Source organism: Oncorhynchus mykiss, chromosome 13 (genome assembly GCF_013265735.2).
Source record: "Oncorhynchus mykiss isolate Arlee chromosome 13, USDA_OmykA_1.1, whole genome shotgun sequence".
Taxonomy (NCBI): domain Eukaryota; kingdom Metazoa; phylum Chordata; class Actinopteri; order Salmoniformes; family Salmonidae; genus Oncorhynchus; species Oncorhynchus mykiss.
The window spans coordinates 27,491,757-27,505,266 of NC_048577.1; the positions used below are offsets into that span (position 1 = coordinate 27,491,757).

General features: G+C 42.4%; 2 protein-coding genes across 4 annotated transcripts in view; both read left to right on the plus strand.

The window, feature by feature from the left end:
• The window catches only part of LOC110487368 (gastrula zinc finger protein XlCGF57.1-like), a 98,996-nt gene that overhangs the window by 52,533 nt on the left and 32,953 nt on the right, over positions 1–13,510 (plus strand). The gene's annotated exons all lie outside the window — the stretch shown is intronic.
• Positions 1,332–6,665, plus strand: LOC110487369 (zinc finger protein OZF). Of its 2 annotated transcripts, none has more exons than XM_036942396.1 (2): positions 1,332–1,919; positions 5,510–6,665. In XM_036942396.1, exons 1-2 carry the CDS (start codon positions 1,623–1,625, stop codon positions 5,630–5,632), a joined length of 420 nt encoding a protein of 139 aa, XP_036798291.1. In that variant the 5' UTR covers positions 1,332–1,622; the 3' UTR covers positions 5,633–6,665. The 2 variants fall into 2 exon arrangements, with proteins under 2 accessions (XP_036798291.1, XP_021414970.2); XM_021559295.2 differs by having other exon boundaries at positions 1,340–1,941.

The window sequence follows — 13,510 nt, forward strand, 5'->3', positions numbered from 1 at the left end:
AGTGATCATGGGCCTCTTGGCTGCATCTCTGATCAGTCTTCTCCTTGTATGAGCTGAAAGTTTAGAGGGACGGCCAGGTCTTGGTAGATTTGCAGTGGTCTGATACTCCTTCCATTTCAATATTATCGCTTGCACAGTGCTCCTTGGGATGTTTAAAGCTTGGGAAATCTTTTTGTATCCAAATCCGGCTTTAAACTTCTTCACAACAGTATCTCGGACCTGCCTGGTGTGTTCCTTGTTCTTCATGATGCTCTCTGCGCTTTTGACGGACCTCTGAGACTATCACAGTGCAGGTGCATTTATACGGAGACTTGATTACACACAGGTGGATTGTATTTATCATCATTAGTCATTTAGGTCAACATTGTATCATTCAGAGATCCTCACTGAACTTCTGGAGAGAGTTTGCTGCACTGAAAGTAAAGGGGCTGAATAATTTTGCACGCCCAATTTTTCAGTTTTTGATTTGTTAAAAAAGTTTGAAATATCCAATAAATGTCGTTCCACTTCATGATTGTGTCCCACTTGTTGTTGATTCTTCACAAAAAAAATACAGTTTTATATCTTTATGTTTTAAGCCTGAAATGTGGCAAAAGGTCGCAAAGTTCAAGGGGGCCGAATACTTTCGCAAGGCACTGTATTGTTACACCATGTACGAGCAGTATAGACCTAGTCTGTTCATTATATACATCTACATGATGTATTGTTACACCATGTAGGAGCAGTATAGACCTAGTCTGTTCATTATATACATCTATATTATGTATTGTTACACCATGTTGGAGCAATATAGACCTAGTCTGTTCATTATATACATCTATATTATGTATTGTTACACCATGTTGGAGCAATATAGACCTAGTCTGTTCATTATATACATCTACATGATGTATTGTTACACCATGTAGGAGCAGTATTGACCTAGTCTGTTCATTATATACATCTACATGATGTATTGTTACACCATGTAGGAGCAGTATAGACCTAGTCTGTTCATTATATACATCTACATGATGTATTGTTACACCACGTAGGAGCAATATAGACCTAGTCTGTTCATTATATACATCTACATGATATATTGTTACTTCTTGTAGGAGCAGTACAGACCTACAGTAGCTGGCTACTCATTTAGATGTTGTTTGACTTAATAAAACTGCCTTAAATGAGCTCTGGTAAACATTTTTTATTCACACAAATCAATCAACACATTCCATTCTTTGTATGTCTCAAAATAATAGTATTATTTAATTAAATCGATTTAAAAATAATCTTTGTCTGAAAATAAAATATGTTCCTCAACTGCGTTTCCCCTCCAGTCACCAGGCGGCGATGTGCGTCTTTCTGGCGACGCTGCCAGCTTGATGTATAATCTAGTGGACGGTTCTTCAGAAACAGCTCGTCAACCACCTTGGTAGCTTGCAAGCCAACATAGCCGAAAGATTCAAGCTATTTATACGCTTTCGGTGTATATTGGATACTGTGTTTTAGACACACTTCTGTCGTATCTATTTGTTAACCTATTTAATTTCATATTACGTTATTTTTTATTAGTCAGCTATAGTAGCTGGCTGGTTAAGTTAGCACTAGCCGATAATGCTAGCTAGCTAACATCCCCGAACATGAGCTCCCTAAACTACTCCCCGCCTGTTAAAGAAGAGGAGGTCTGCTGGATGGAGAAAGAAGCTCTGGGGCTGAACATTGTTGTGAAAGAGGAGAAGGAAGAGGAGGATGTCACAGTTAAAAAAGAAGTAGAGGTTGAGGCTGTTACTGTGAAAGAAGAAGAGAAAGACGTTACTGTGAAAGAAGAGAAAGACACGTTCAGAGTGAAAGAGGAGGAGGAAGAGAAAGAGGATGTAGTTTTTGAAGTGAAGATGGAAGGGGAGATTACTGTCACATTGAGAGATGAAGAGGAGGAGGTAGGAGAACTGATTAACACCAGTAAGTACCGCCTTAAATTTGTTTTTAACTTTGGATATTCGGAGTTGGCCCGTCTTCAACGGAGGGCCCTAGTATGAAGTCTAGAATCAGACGACGTAGAGAGCAAGCTACCCCTTGTTTTCTCTGTTCCGTTTCCAAAAAGTGACTTAACATATATATTTGAGAAGGGTCTATCTGCTGACCGCAGACTGGGGGGCACGGCTTGTTGGGATTTTCATGTTGTGATGATTTACTACACACCGAGCCCCCCAATAGTGCCATTCGAGAGTTGGGTTGGCTACACCAAAGATTGTGGATATACTGACAAGATGTCTCTCTGCCCTAACAAGGGGAGTCGTTGTCCACAAAGTGGCCAAGCGGGTTGTCTAGCTCCCACCTATCCTTTCTTTGGATTGGTGGATACATGTTCTTATTGTACTTCAACCACCTGTATTCAATGGAGAGAGATGCTAAGCTACTAGCATGAATATGCATAGTGATCTGGAGGCAACTCCTATAATGTTTTTATCAGAGTTGTGGGGTGGCAGATAGCCTAGTGATTCGACCATTGGGCCAGTAACAGAAAGGTTGCAAGATCGAATCCCCGAGCTGACAAGGAAAAAATCTGTCGTTCTGCCCCTGAACAAGGCAGGTAACCCACTGTTCCTAAACCGTCATTGAAAATAAGAATTTGCTCTTGACTGATTTGCCTAGTAAAATAAAGGTAAAAAAAATGTTACGTAACAACTTAAGCATTACAAAACTTCTGTTGGATCAAGTAAACCTCACGTAGCAAATAAGCCATTCATTTTGTTGTTGACCAGATCCGACACTTTCCACATTGGGTTGATAATTGTTTACACTTGGATAAAGCCTACTGTGTCCTACTGGCATGACCTAGAGAGATACAACCTACTGTAACCTACTGGCTTGACCTAGAGAGTTACAACCTACTGTAACCTACTGGCATGTCCTAGAGAGATACAACCTACTGTAACCTACTGGCTTGACCTAGAGAGTTACAACCTACTGTAACCTACTGGCTTGACCTAGAGAGTTACAACCTACTGTAACCTACTGGCATGTCCTAGAGAGATACAACCTACTGTAACCTACTGGCTTGACCTAGAGAGTTACAACCTACTGTAACCTACTGGCTTGACCTAGAGAGTTACAACCTACTGTAACCTACTGGCATGTCCTAGAGAGATACAACCTACTGTAACCTACTGGCTTGACCTAGAGAGCTAAAGTTTTAAAATTCCTGGATTTTAAATGAATATTTTCCAGTAATAATGATAATTTGTATCTTCCTATCCACATGTGGGATCCCTCTCCTTTGTCGTCCTCTCTACACCAATAACAGACCACTACTGTGGGACTCCCAATCATACAGCCTGGATGCAGCCTGGATTCGAACCAGGGACTGTAGTGACGCCTCTTGCACTGAGGTGCAGTTGCCTAGACCGCTGCATCAGTGTGTGTGTTAACTATTTAACTGTACTAGAATGCCTTAGAGGCCGCTAAAATTGTAAATATCGGTTATCGGTGTCGTTTTTTGGGACAAGGAAAATATTGTATATCGAATGTTCATTTTAGCGCCCCCAGACAAAACCGCACACCCAGGCAAAGTGCAAGTCTCTGGGCTTTCAGCCTCATGAGATGAAACTGGGTCTTGTAGGCCGGGCTCATCAAACTAATATTTTAAAATATATATATTTTAAATTCACTAAAATTTCACAAAATATTTGCTAAATTCACATACACTTTAAGAATACTGCTGGAGCAAACGGAAAACACATTGGGTTTTTACGGAAATGTTTGATGATTGACTAGGAATGCCTTGGTGACCACTGTTTTTCACGCTGGCTATTATTTTAATAAACTCCCCCAAACAAAACCAAATCTGAACTAATCATAGATGTACAGTGGGGGGAAAAAGTATTTAGTCAGCCACCAATTGTGCAAGTTCTCCCACATAAAAAGATGAGGCCTGTAATTTTCATCATAGGTACACTTCAACTATGACAGACAAAATGAAAGAAAAAAAATCCAGAAAATCACATTGTAGGATTTTTAATGAATTTATTTGCAAATTATGGTGGAAAAATAAGTATTTGGTCAATAACAAAAGTTTATCTCAATACTTTGTTATATACCCTTTGTTGGCAATGACAGAGGTGAAGACTTACAGAAAACATTTGACAAGGTTTTCACACACTGTTGCTGGTATTTTGGCCCATTCCTCCATGCAGATCTCCTCTAGAGCAGTGATGTTTTGGGGCTGTTGCTGGGCAACACGGACTTTCAACTCCCTCCAAAGATTTTCTATGGGGTTGAGATCTGGAGACTGGCTAGGCCACTCCAGGACCTTGAAATGCTTCTTACGAAGCCACTCCTTCGTTGCCCGGGCGGTGTGTTTGGGATCATTGTCATGCTGAAAGACCCAGCCACGTTTCATCTTCAATGCCCTTGCTGATGGAAGGAGGTTTTCACTCAAAATCTCACGATACATGGCCCCATTCATTCTTTCCTTTACACGGATCAGTCGTCCTGGTCCGTTTGCAGAAAAACAGCCCCAAAGCATGATGTTTCCACCCCCATGCTTCACAGTAGGTATGGTGTTCTTTGGATGCAACTCAGCATTCTTTGTCCTCCAAACACGACGAGTTGAGGTTTTACCAAAAAGTTATATTTTGGTTTCATCTGACCATATAACATTCTCCCAATCTTATTCTGGATCAGCCAAATGCTCTCTAGCAAACTTCAGATGGGCCTGGACATGTACTGGCTTAAGCAGGGGGACACGTCTGGCACTGCAGGATTTGAGTCCCTGGCGGCGTAGTGTGTTACTGATGGTAGGCTTTGTTACTTTGGTCCCAGCTCTCTACAGGTAATTCATTAGGTCCCCCCAAGTGGTTCTGGAATTTTTGCTCACCGTTCTTGTGATCATTTTGACCCCACGGGGTGAGATCTTGCGTGGAGCCCCAGTTCAAGGGAGATTATCAGTGGTCCTGTATGTCTTCCATTTCCTAATAATTGCTCCCACAGTTGATTTCTTCAAACCAAGCTGCTTACCTATTGCAGATTCAGTCTTCCCAGCCTGGTGCAGGTCTACAATTTTGTTTCTGGTGTCCTTTGACAGCTCTTTGGTCTTGGCCATTGTGGAGTTTGGAGTGTGACTGTTTGAGGTTGTGGACAGGTGTCTTTTATACTGATAACAAGTTCAAACAGGTGCCATTAATACAGGTAACGAGTGGAGGACAGAGGAGCCTCTTAAAGAAGTTGTTACAGGTCTGTGAGAGCCAGAAATCTTGCTTGTTTGTAGGTGACCAAATACTTATTTTACACCATCATTTGCAAAACAATTCATTAAAAATCCTACAATGTGATTTTCTGGATTTTTTCTCATTTTGTCTGTCATAGTTGAAGTGTACATATGATGAAAATTACATGCCTCATCTTTTTAAGTATGAGAACTTGCACAATTTGTACTTTTTTGCCCCACTGTATATGTTTCACAAGTTTGGCCACACAGTACAGCACAGTAGACAACTAAGTAACTAGATAATCTGTTTGTCTTTGACAGGAGAGAAACCAGACTCTCCCTCTGACAATGGAAAGAGTCCTTCAGGGAAATCAGACCCAGAGACGCCCAAAGCAAAAGGAGGACATCACTGCTCCCACTGTGGAAAGAGTTTTACCAAGTTAGGGAACCTGCATAGGCATGAGAGGACACACACAGGAGAAAAACCTTTCCAATGCTCCCAGTGTGGAAAGAGTTTTAGCGAATTAGGTTACCTATTAATACATAAGAGAATCCACTCTGGAGAGAAGCCTTACCACTGCTCCAAATGTGGAATGACTTTTACCTGGTTAGGGAGTCTGAAATCACACAAGAGAATACACACGGGAGAAAATCCTTTTCAATGTTCCCACTGTGGAAAGAATTTTACCCAGTTAGGGAACCTAAATCGGCACAAGAGGACACACACAGGAGAGAAGCCTTATCACTGTTCCCAGTGTGGAAAGAGTTTTAGGGGTTTAGTGAGCTTGAAACAGCATGAGAGGACACACACAGGAACAAAGGCTTACCAATGCACCATATGTGGAAAGAGATTTACCCAGTTAAAGTCCATGAAATTGCATGGAGGAATACATACAGAAGAGAAGCCTTATCAATGTTCCCAGTGTGGAAACAATTTTATGGGTTTAGTGAACCTGAAACAGCATGAGAGGATACACCCACTAGAAAAGCCCTACCAATGCTCCCTGTGTGGAAAGAATTTTACCAAGTTAGAGGGCCTGACTAGGCATGAGAGGACACACTCAGGAGGGGATAAGCCCTACCACTGCTCCCTGTGTGGAAAAAGTTTTACCAAGTTAGGGGGTCTGACAAGGCATGAGAGGACACACACAGGAGGGGATAAGACCTACCACTGCTCCCACTGTGGAAAGAGATTTAACCGGTTAAGGCATCTGAATAAGCATGAAAGAATACATACACAGGAAGAGAAGACATACCACTGCTCTCAATGTGGAAAGATATTTTCCCAGTCAGAGGACCTGAAATCACATGAGAGAATAGAGAGACTGTGTTCTGACTTGTGTTTTTGACTGAGAATTTGTGTTGTTTGTCACATTAAATCATATTGTTTAAAGGAAAATCTGATCAAGAAAATAGGCCTGTTTTTGTTTTTTCATCTTGATTATGTCTAAAATCAAATCAAATATTTTAAAATGTGTATTTCGTTTTCATTATGAGCTTTGATTGATTGTATACAAGTATAAACCCTCTGTTGTTCATGATATGATTTGGATATTGCTAAATGTAAATTATTATATAAGGAAGTAAGTAGCCTTGGCTTGTAGCTGTTTCTGTAATGTGAGGCAGCTTGATGTACAAGTACTTCCCCTGGACAGGACACTAGTCTATTAAGTTATTATATAGATTATTGAATTTTGCTATTCTTCACTCCAACCTTGAATTTGATTTGATATATGATTTGGATATTGCTAAATTACTTTGATTGGATACAGCTGCAGCCAAATATATTGGCACCCTTACACTAAGAAATAATTCCCTATTTCTTCTCAAATCAGTTGAAATTGATGGTGGTCTGGTACCACTACTATACTGTGATGGTCTCCACACCTTGTTATTGTACTAGCTACACTACTATACTATGATGGTCTCCACACCTTGTTATTGTACTAGCTACACTACTATACTATGATGGTCTCCACACCTTGTTATTGTACTAGCTCCACTACTATACTATGATGGTCTCCACACCTTGTTATTGTACTAGCTCCACTACTATACTATGATGGTCTCCACACCTTGTTATTGTACTAGCTCCACTACTATACTATGATGGTCTCCACATCTTGTCATCAAATGTATCTTTATAAAGCCCTTTTTACATCAGCCGATGTCACAAAGTGATGTACAGAAACTCAGCCTAAAATCCCAAACAGCAATGCAGATATAGATGCACGGTGGCTCCCCATTTAAGATTCCACCAGCCGCCTGTAGTTGGGAGGTAGTTCTGTAGTTGTAGCTAGCCAGACTATAAGGGTTCATGTAGATTGTTGGTAGAGAGGTAGTTCTGTAGTTGTATACAGCCAGACTGGAAGGGTTCATGTAGATTGTTGGTAGAGGGGTAGTTCTGTAGTTGTTTACAGCCAGACTGGAAGGGTTCATGTAGATTGTTGGTAGAGAGGTAGTTCTGTAGTATCGAGCCAGACTAGAAGGGTTCATGCAGATTTTTCAAGGTTGGTTTGATGGAGGCAGTTTTAAGGGAATTATTCACAGTGCCTGAATTAAGAAAGTGTTTTGTGATTTATGATTGTATGAGTCCTGTGGGAACAGGGTCCATGGGGCAAGTAGTTGACCTCATATTATGGACCATTTCAGAGACAGATGTTGGGGTTGTCAATAAGAATGTGGTGAAACTGCAGCTGGGAGGCTCAGTGTGAAGCAGAGGGACATGTCTGAATAAAGGGGTAGATTGTACAGTGAAACTGCAGCTGGGAGGCTCAGTGAGAAGCAGAGGGGCAGGTCTGAATAAAGGGGTAGATTGGACAGTGAAGCTGCAGCTGGGAGGCTCAGTGTGAAGCAGAGAGACAGGTCTGAATCAAGGGGTAGATTGGACATTGAAGTAAATGCTCTTTATTGTGGATGTGGGGATTTGAAAAATGGTTGAACTAATTTATTTACTACAGAAAATATCATTCTGGGGTTCCCGTCACCATTTGCAATGAGATTGGTAAAGTATAACTTGTGTGCAGTATTTTTCATTGCCACTTTGTATGCAGTCTGGTGATATACCAGGGACTGGGGATGCAGTTAGGTTTGTATGCAGTCTAATGATACACCAGGGACTGGGGATGCAATTAGGTTTGTATGAAGTCTGGTGATGTACCAGGGCCTGGGGATGCACAGTTAGGTTTGTATGCATTCTGGTGATGTACCAGGGCCTGGGGATGCACAGTTAGATTTGTATGCAGTCTGATGATGTACCAGGGCCTGGGGATGCAGTTAGGTTTGTATGCAGTCTGATATACCAGGGCCTGGGAATGAAGTTAGGTTTGTATGCAGTCTGATGATATACCAGGGACTGGGGATGCAGTTAGGTTTGTATGCAGTCTGATGATATACCAGGGACTGGGGATGCAGTTAGGTTTGTATGCAGTCTGGTGATATTCCAGGGACTGGGGGTGCAGTTAGGTTTGTATGCAGTCTTATGATATACAGGGGCCTGAGGATGCACAGTTAGCTTTGTTTTCCTCGAGGTATTCTCCAGTTTGCTCCCAGCAGCATTCATAGAACGTAGATCACTGTTAAACTAGGCTGCAGAGCGTTTGTTTGACTGAATGAATATGACATTGCCTTAAATGCAGCGTTAGATGTAAAGTTTACATTCTCATTCATTACAAATCTTCACTAATCAATCAACACATGCTTTCATTTCAACATATCAATATAATATTATTTAATGAAATACATTTTAAAAATACCTTTTTTTGTCATACTTCTGTTTTATAGCTAGTTGCCCCATTTATTTTCATATTTACGTTGTTAGTCAGGCAGATGTCTTAAATTTGCCTATTGCTAGGCTATTCGCTAATGCTAACTAGCAAGCTAACATCCCGACCATGAGTTCACTAAGCTACTCTCCTCCTGATAAAGAAGAGGAGGTCTGCTGGACGGAGAAAGAAACTCTGGTGGAAGAGAAGGATGTTACAATACAAAAACAAGTAGAGGGTGAGGCTGTTACTGTGAAAGAAGAAGAGAAAGACGTTTCAGTGAAAGAAGAGGAAGACGTGTTCAGAGTGAAAGAGGACTAAGAAGATGTTACAATAAAAGAAGAGGGGGAGGAACAGGGGAAGATAACTCACATCGAAAGAGGAGGAGGAGGCGACAAAGGATCTAATTAACAACCGTAAGTACTATCTTGGAAACGGGCACAAACTGTCTGCAGTTGTCTAACTAATGCAGGTTTAAACTGTAAGTCCTGCTCTTTATTATGTTGTTTATAATGTAGGAATTGATGAAGCTAAACTGTAACGTGTAAAGAGCGGGCCACCAACAAAACGCATTAATCATGCATCCAATATATTATTTTAGTTAAATACTGTAGTCCACAATATCTATTATTATAGTGGTCTCTACAGCCTAAAAACGTCCCTAATAAATCAGACTTGTCATCAAATGTTTTTTGGTGCTTACACTTATTTTACAGATACCTACCAATACAATTCAATACACACACAAGTCCCCAAAATAACAAGAGAGAAATTGAGAAATATTAGAACGTTGTCAGACTCTGGAATATAAATATTTAAGCCTCCCAAGTGGGGCAGCAGTCTAAGGCACTGCAGCTCAGTGCAAGAGGCGTCTCTACAATCCCTGGTTCTAATCCAGGCTGTATGACAACCAGCTGTGATCGGGAGTCCCATAGGGCGGCGCACAATTGGCCCAGTGTCGTCCAAGTTAAGTGAGGGTTTGGCCGGCCGGGATGTCCTTGTCCCATCGCGCTCTAGCGATTCCTTGTGGCGGCCGGGCCCATGCACGCTGACTTTGGTCGCCAGCTGGATGGTGTTTCCTCCGACACATTGGTGTGTCTGGCCTCCGGATTATACAAGCAGTGTGTCAAGAAGTGCAGTGCGGCTTGGCAGAGTCGTGTTTCAGAGGATGCATGGCTCTCGACCTTCGCCTCTTCGAGTCCGTAGGGGAGTTGCAATTGGATTTCATGACATAGCTAGCTAACAGCCATGGAGGAGGGTGAAAGGATATTCTGATTAGTCAGTCCTGATTGAAACATAATTAGTCATCATTGATAAAAATTCCCTTAACAGTAACAGTCTAATAATTACATTGTCTTCCATATTCCTATATTGTAACTATATTCCTCCTTGTAACTGGAGATTCCTTCTAAACGATTGCCTACAGTTAACGTGTAGGGCGCTGCACAGTTGGGTGACCAGGGTCATCTGGGACTGCCTCCTGGAGCAATTCAGGTGCGTGAAGGCTACCTGTGTCCTGCGTAACTTCATGAGGATGGACACGAGGACCAGGAGGGGATCTGCAGCTCGCCTCCGTGTGCCACAGGAGAAGTCTGCTGCTCTGCAGAATGTTTCAAGGATGGGGTCCAACAACACAGCAAGAGAGGCAATCGTGTGCTGGAGATCTTCACCTCCTACTTCTTCAAAGAAGAAGGTGCTGTTCCCTGGCAACACCAGACTATGCACAACCAAAAGCTATTTTAAGAGCCATTCACATTGCAGTAAAAGTATTGTTCCATTTACTTAGCTATGTCAACTGCAGTTATTCAATTCACAGTATTTCTCCCTTTGATTTCTACTTCTCATGTGAGGGTGCTGTTTAGGTAAGGGTGTGATGTCTGTGCAAAAACAAAACAGGCTATTTTAAATCACTAATATTGAAAAAATGTAGAACAATTAGACACCCTATAACCCACACCTACACACTCATGTATCAATCTGATTGATGGATTGTGTTGTGCAGTAAGCAGGTTCAGATGTATAACTGTGGCTCCTTCCACCTTCAAAGAATAGGCAAGAGGGCCAACCGTGGAGAATACTAAGACACTTCATTATTTCTATAACTAAGCTTTATTTCTTGTACTCGTGTGTCCGTTCATGTTTTTCAGTATAAAAGTACTCTGGAGCCACTTAGTGTGGTGTGGACACCAGGTGAGGCCACACACAGATTCCTGTTGAACACTGTCGCTTTAACAACCTTATTTTCTCAATAACAGCCTCTCTCCTTCACTTCATCCCTCTCTCCCCTTCTCCCTAAATCCTCTAGGTTATATCAGCTGTGTCGGTGAACCCCTCCTCTATCTGAACTGGCTACATAGAGGGCACAGCATGATCAGAGGTGAGAGGTCACATGGTCAGGACAACAGGAAGTACTATTAAAGATATGCTTTATATTGAAATACAGATAGAGATGCAGTAGTCCCAGAGTTAATGATCCAAGGTCAGTATATATTATACAGGAAGTATTATATATGTTTTGATGTGAGAGAGGAAGCCAACCCCCAGTCCCATCATCGCCACCTCACCTGCTTTTAAGATAACCTTTGGGCCGACTAGAGACATTATTATGTAATTGTGATTTATTTTTTATTTTTATTTCACCTTTATTTAACCAGGTAGGCTAGTTGAGAGCAAGTTCTCATTTGCAACTGCGACCTGGCCAAGATAAAGCATAGCAGTGTGAACAGACAACACAGAGTTACACATGGAGTAAACAATTAACAAGTCAATAACACAGGAGAAAAAAAGGAGAGTCTATATACATTGTGTGCAAAAGGCGGTAGGTAGGCGAATAATTACAATTTTGCAGATTAACACTGGAGTGATAAATGATCAGATGGTCATGTACATGTAGAGATATTGGTGTGCAAAAGAGCAGAAAAGTAAATAAATATAAACAGTATGGGGATGAGGTAGGTAAAATTGCGTGGGCTATTTACCGATAGACTATGTACAGCTGCAGCGATCGGTTAGCTGCTCAGATAGCAGATGTTTGAAGTTGGTGAGGGAGATAAAAGTCTCCAACTTCAGCCATTTTTGCAATTCGTTCCAGTCACAGGCAGCAGAGAACTGGAACGAAAGGCGGCCAAATGAGGAGTTGGCTTTAGGGATGATCAGTGTGATACACCTGCTGGAGCGCGTGCTACGGGTGGGTGTTGCCATCGTGACCAGTGAACTGAGATAAGGCGGAGCTTTACCTAGCATGGATTTGTAGATGACCTGGAGCCAGAGGGCCTGGCGACGAATATGTAGCGAGGGCCAGCCGACTAGAGCATACTGTGGCAGTGGTGGGTGGTATAAGGTGCTTTAGTAACAAAACGGATGGCACTGTGATAAACTGCATCCAGTTTGCTGAGTAGAGTATTGGAAGCTATTTTGTAGATGACATCGCCAAAGTCGAGGATCGGTAGGATAGTCAGTTTTACTAGGGTAAGTTTGGCGGCGTGAGTGAAGGAGGCTTTGTTGCGGAATAGAAAGCCGACTCTAGATTTGATTTTAGATTGGAGATGTTTGAAATGAGTCTGGAAGGAGAGTTTACAGTCTAGCCAGACACCTAGGTACTTATAGATGTCCACATATTCTGGGTCGGAACCATCCAGGGTGGTAATGCTAGTCGGGCGTGCGGGTGCAGGCAGCGAATGGTTGAAAAGCATGCATTTGGTTTTACTAGCGTTTAAGAGCAGTTGGAGGCCACGGAAGGAGTGTTGTATGGCATTGAAGCTCGTTTGGAGGTTAGATAGCACAGTGTCCAAGGACGGGCCGGAAGTATACAGAATGGTGTCATCTGCGTAGAGGTGGATCAGGGAATCGCTCGCAGCAAGAGCAACATCATTGATATATACAGAGAAAAGAGTCGGCCCGAGAATTGAACCCTGTGGCACCCCCATAGAGACTGCCAGAGGACCGGACAGCATGCCCTCCGATTTGACACAACTCTGTCTGCAAAGTAGTTGGTGAACCAGGCAAGGCAGTCATCAGAAAAACCGAGGCTACTGAGTCTGCCGATAAGAATATGGTGATTGACAGAGTCGAAAGCCTTGGCAAGGTCGATGAAGACGGCTGCACAGTACTGTCTTTTATCGATGGCGGTTATGATATCGTTTAGTACCTTGAGCATGGCTGAGGTGCACCCGTGACCGGCTCGGAAACCAGATTGCACAGCGGAGAAGGTACGGTGTGATTCGAGATGGTCAGTGACCTGTTTGTTGACTTGGCTTTCGAAGACCTTAGATAGGCAGGGCAGGATGGATATAGGTCTGTAACAGTTTGGGTCCAGGGTGTCTCCCCCTTTGAAGAGGGGGATGACTGCGGCAGCTTTCCAATCCTTGGGGATCTCAGACGATATGAAAGAGAGGTTGAACAGGCTGGTAATAGGGGTTGTGACAATGGCGGCGGATAGTTTCAGAAATAGAGGGTGCAGATTGTCAAGCCCAGCTGATTTGTACGGGTCCAGGTTTTGCAGCTCTTTCAGAACATCTGCTATCTGGATTTGGGTAAATTAGAACCTGGAGAGGCTTGG

Bases quoted from the DNA above. Each gene is read 5' to 3' on its own strand.
- LOC110487369 (XM_021559295.2), top strand. From the start codon at position 1,623: ATGAGCTCCCTAAACTACTCCCCGCCTGTTAAAGAAGAGGAGGTCTGC. The intron at 1,942-5,509 runs GTAAGTACCGCC...TGTCTTTGACAG, and splicing joins AGGAGAACTGATTAACACCA to GAGAGAAACCAGACTCTCCC.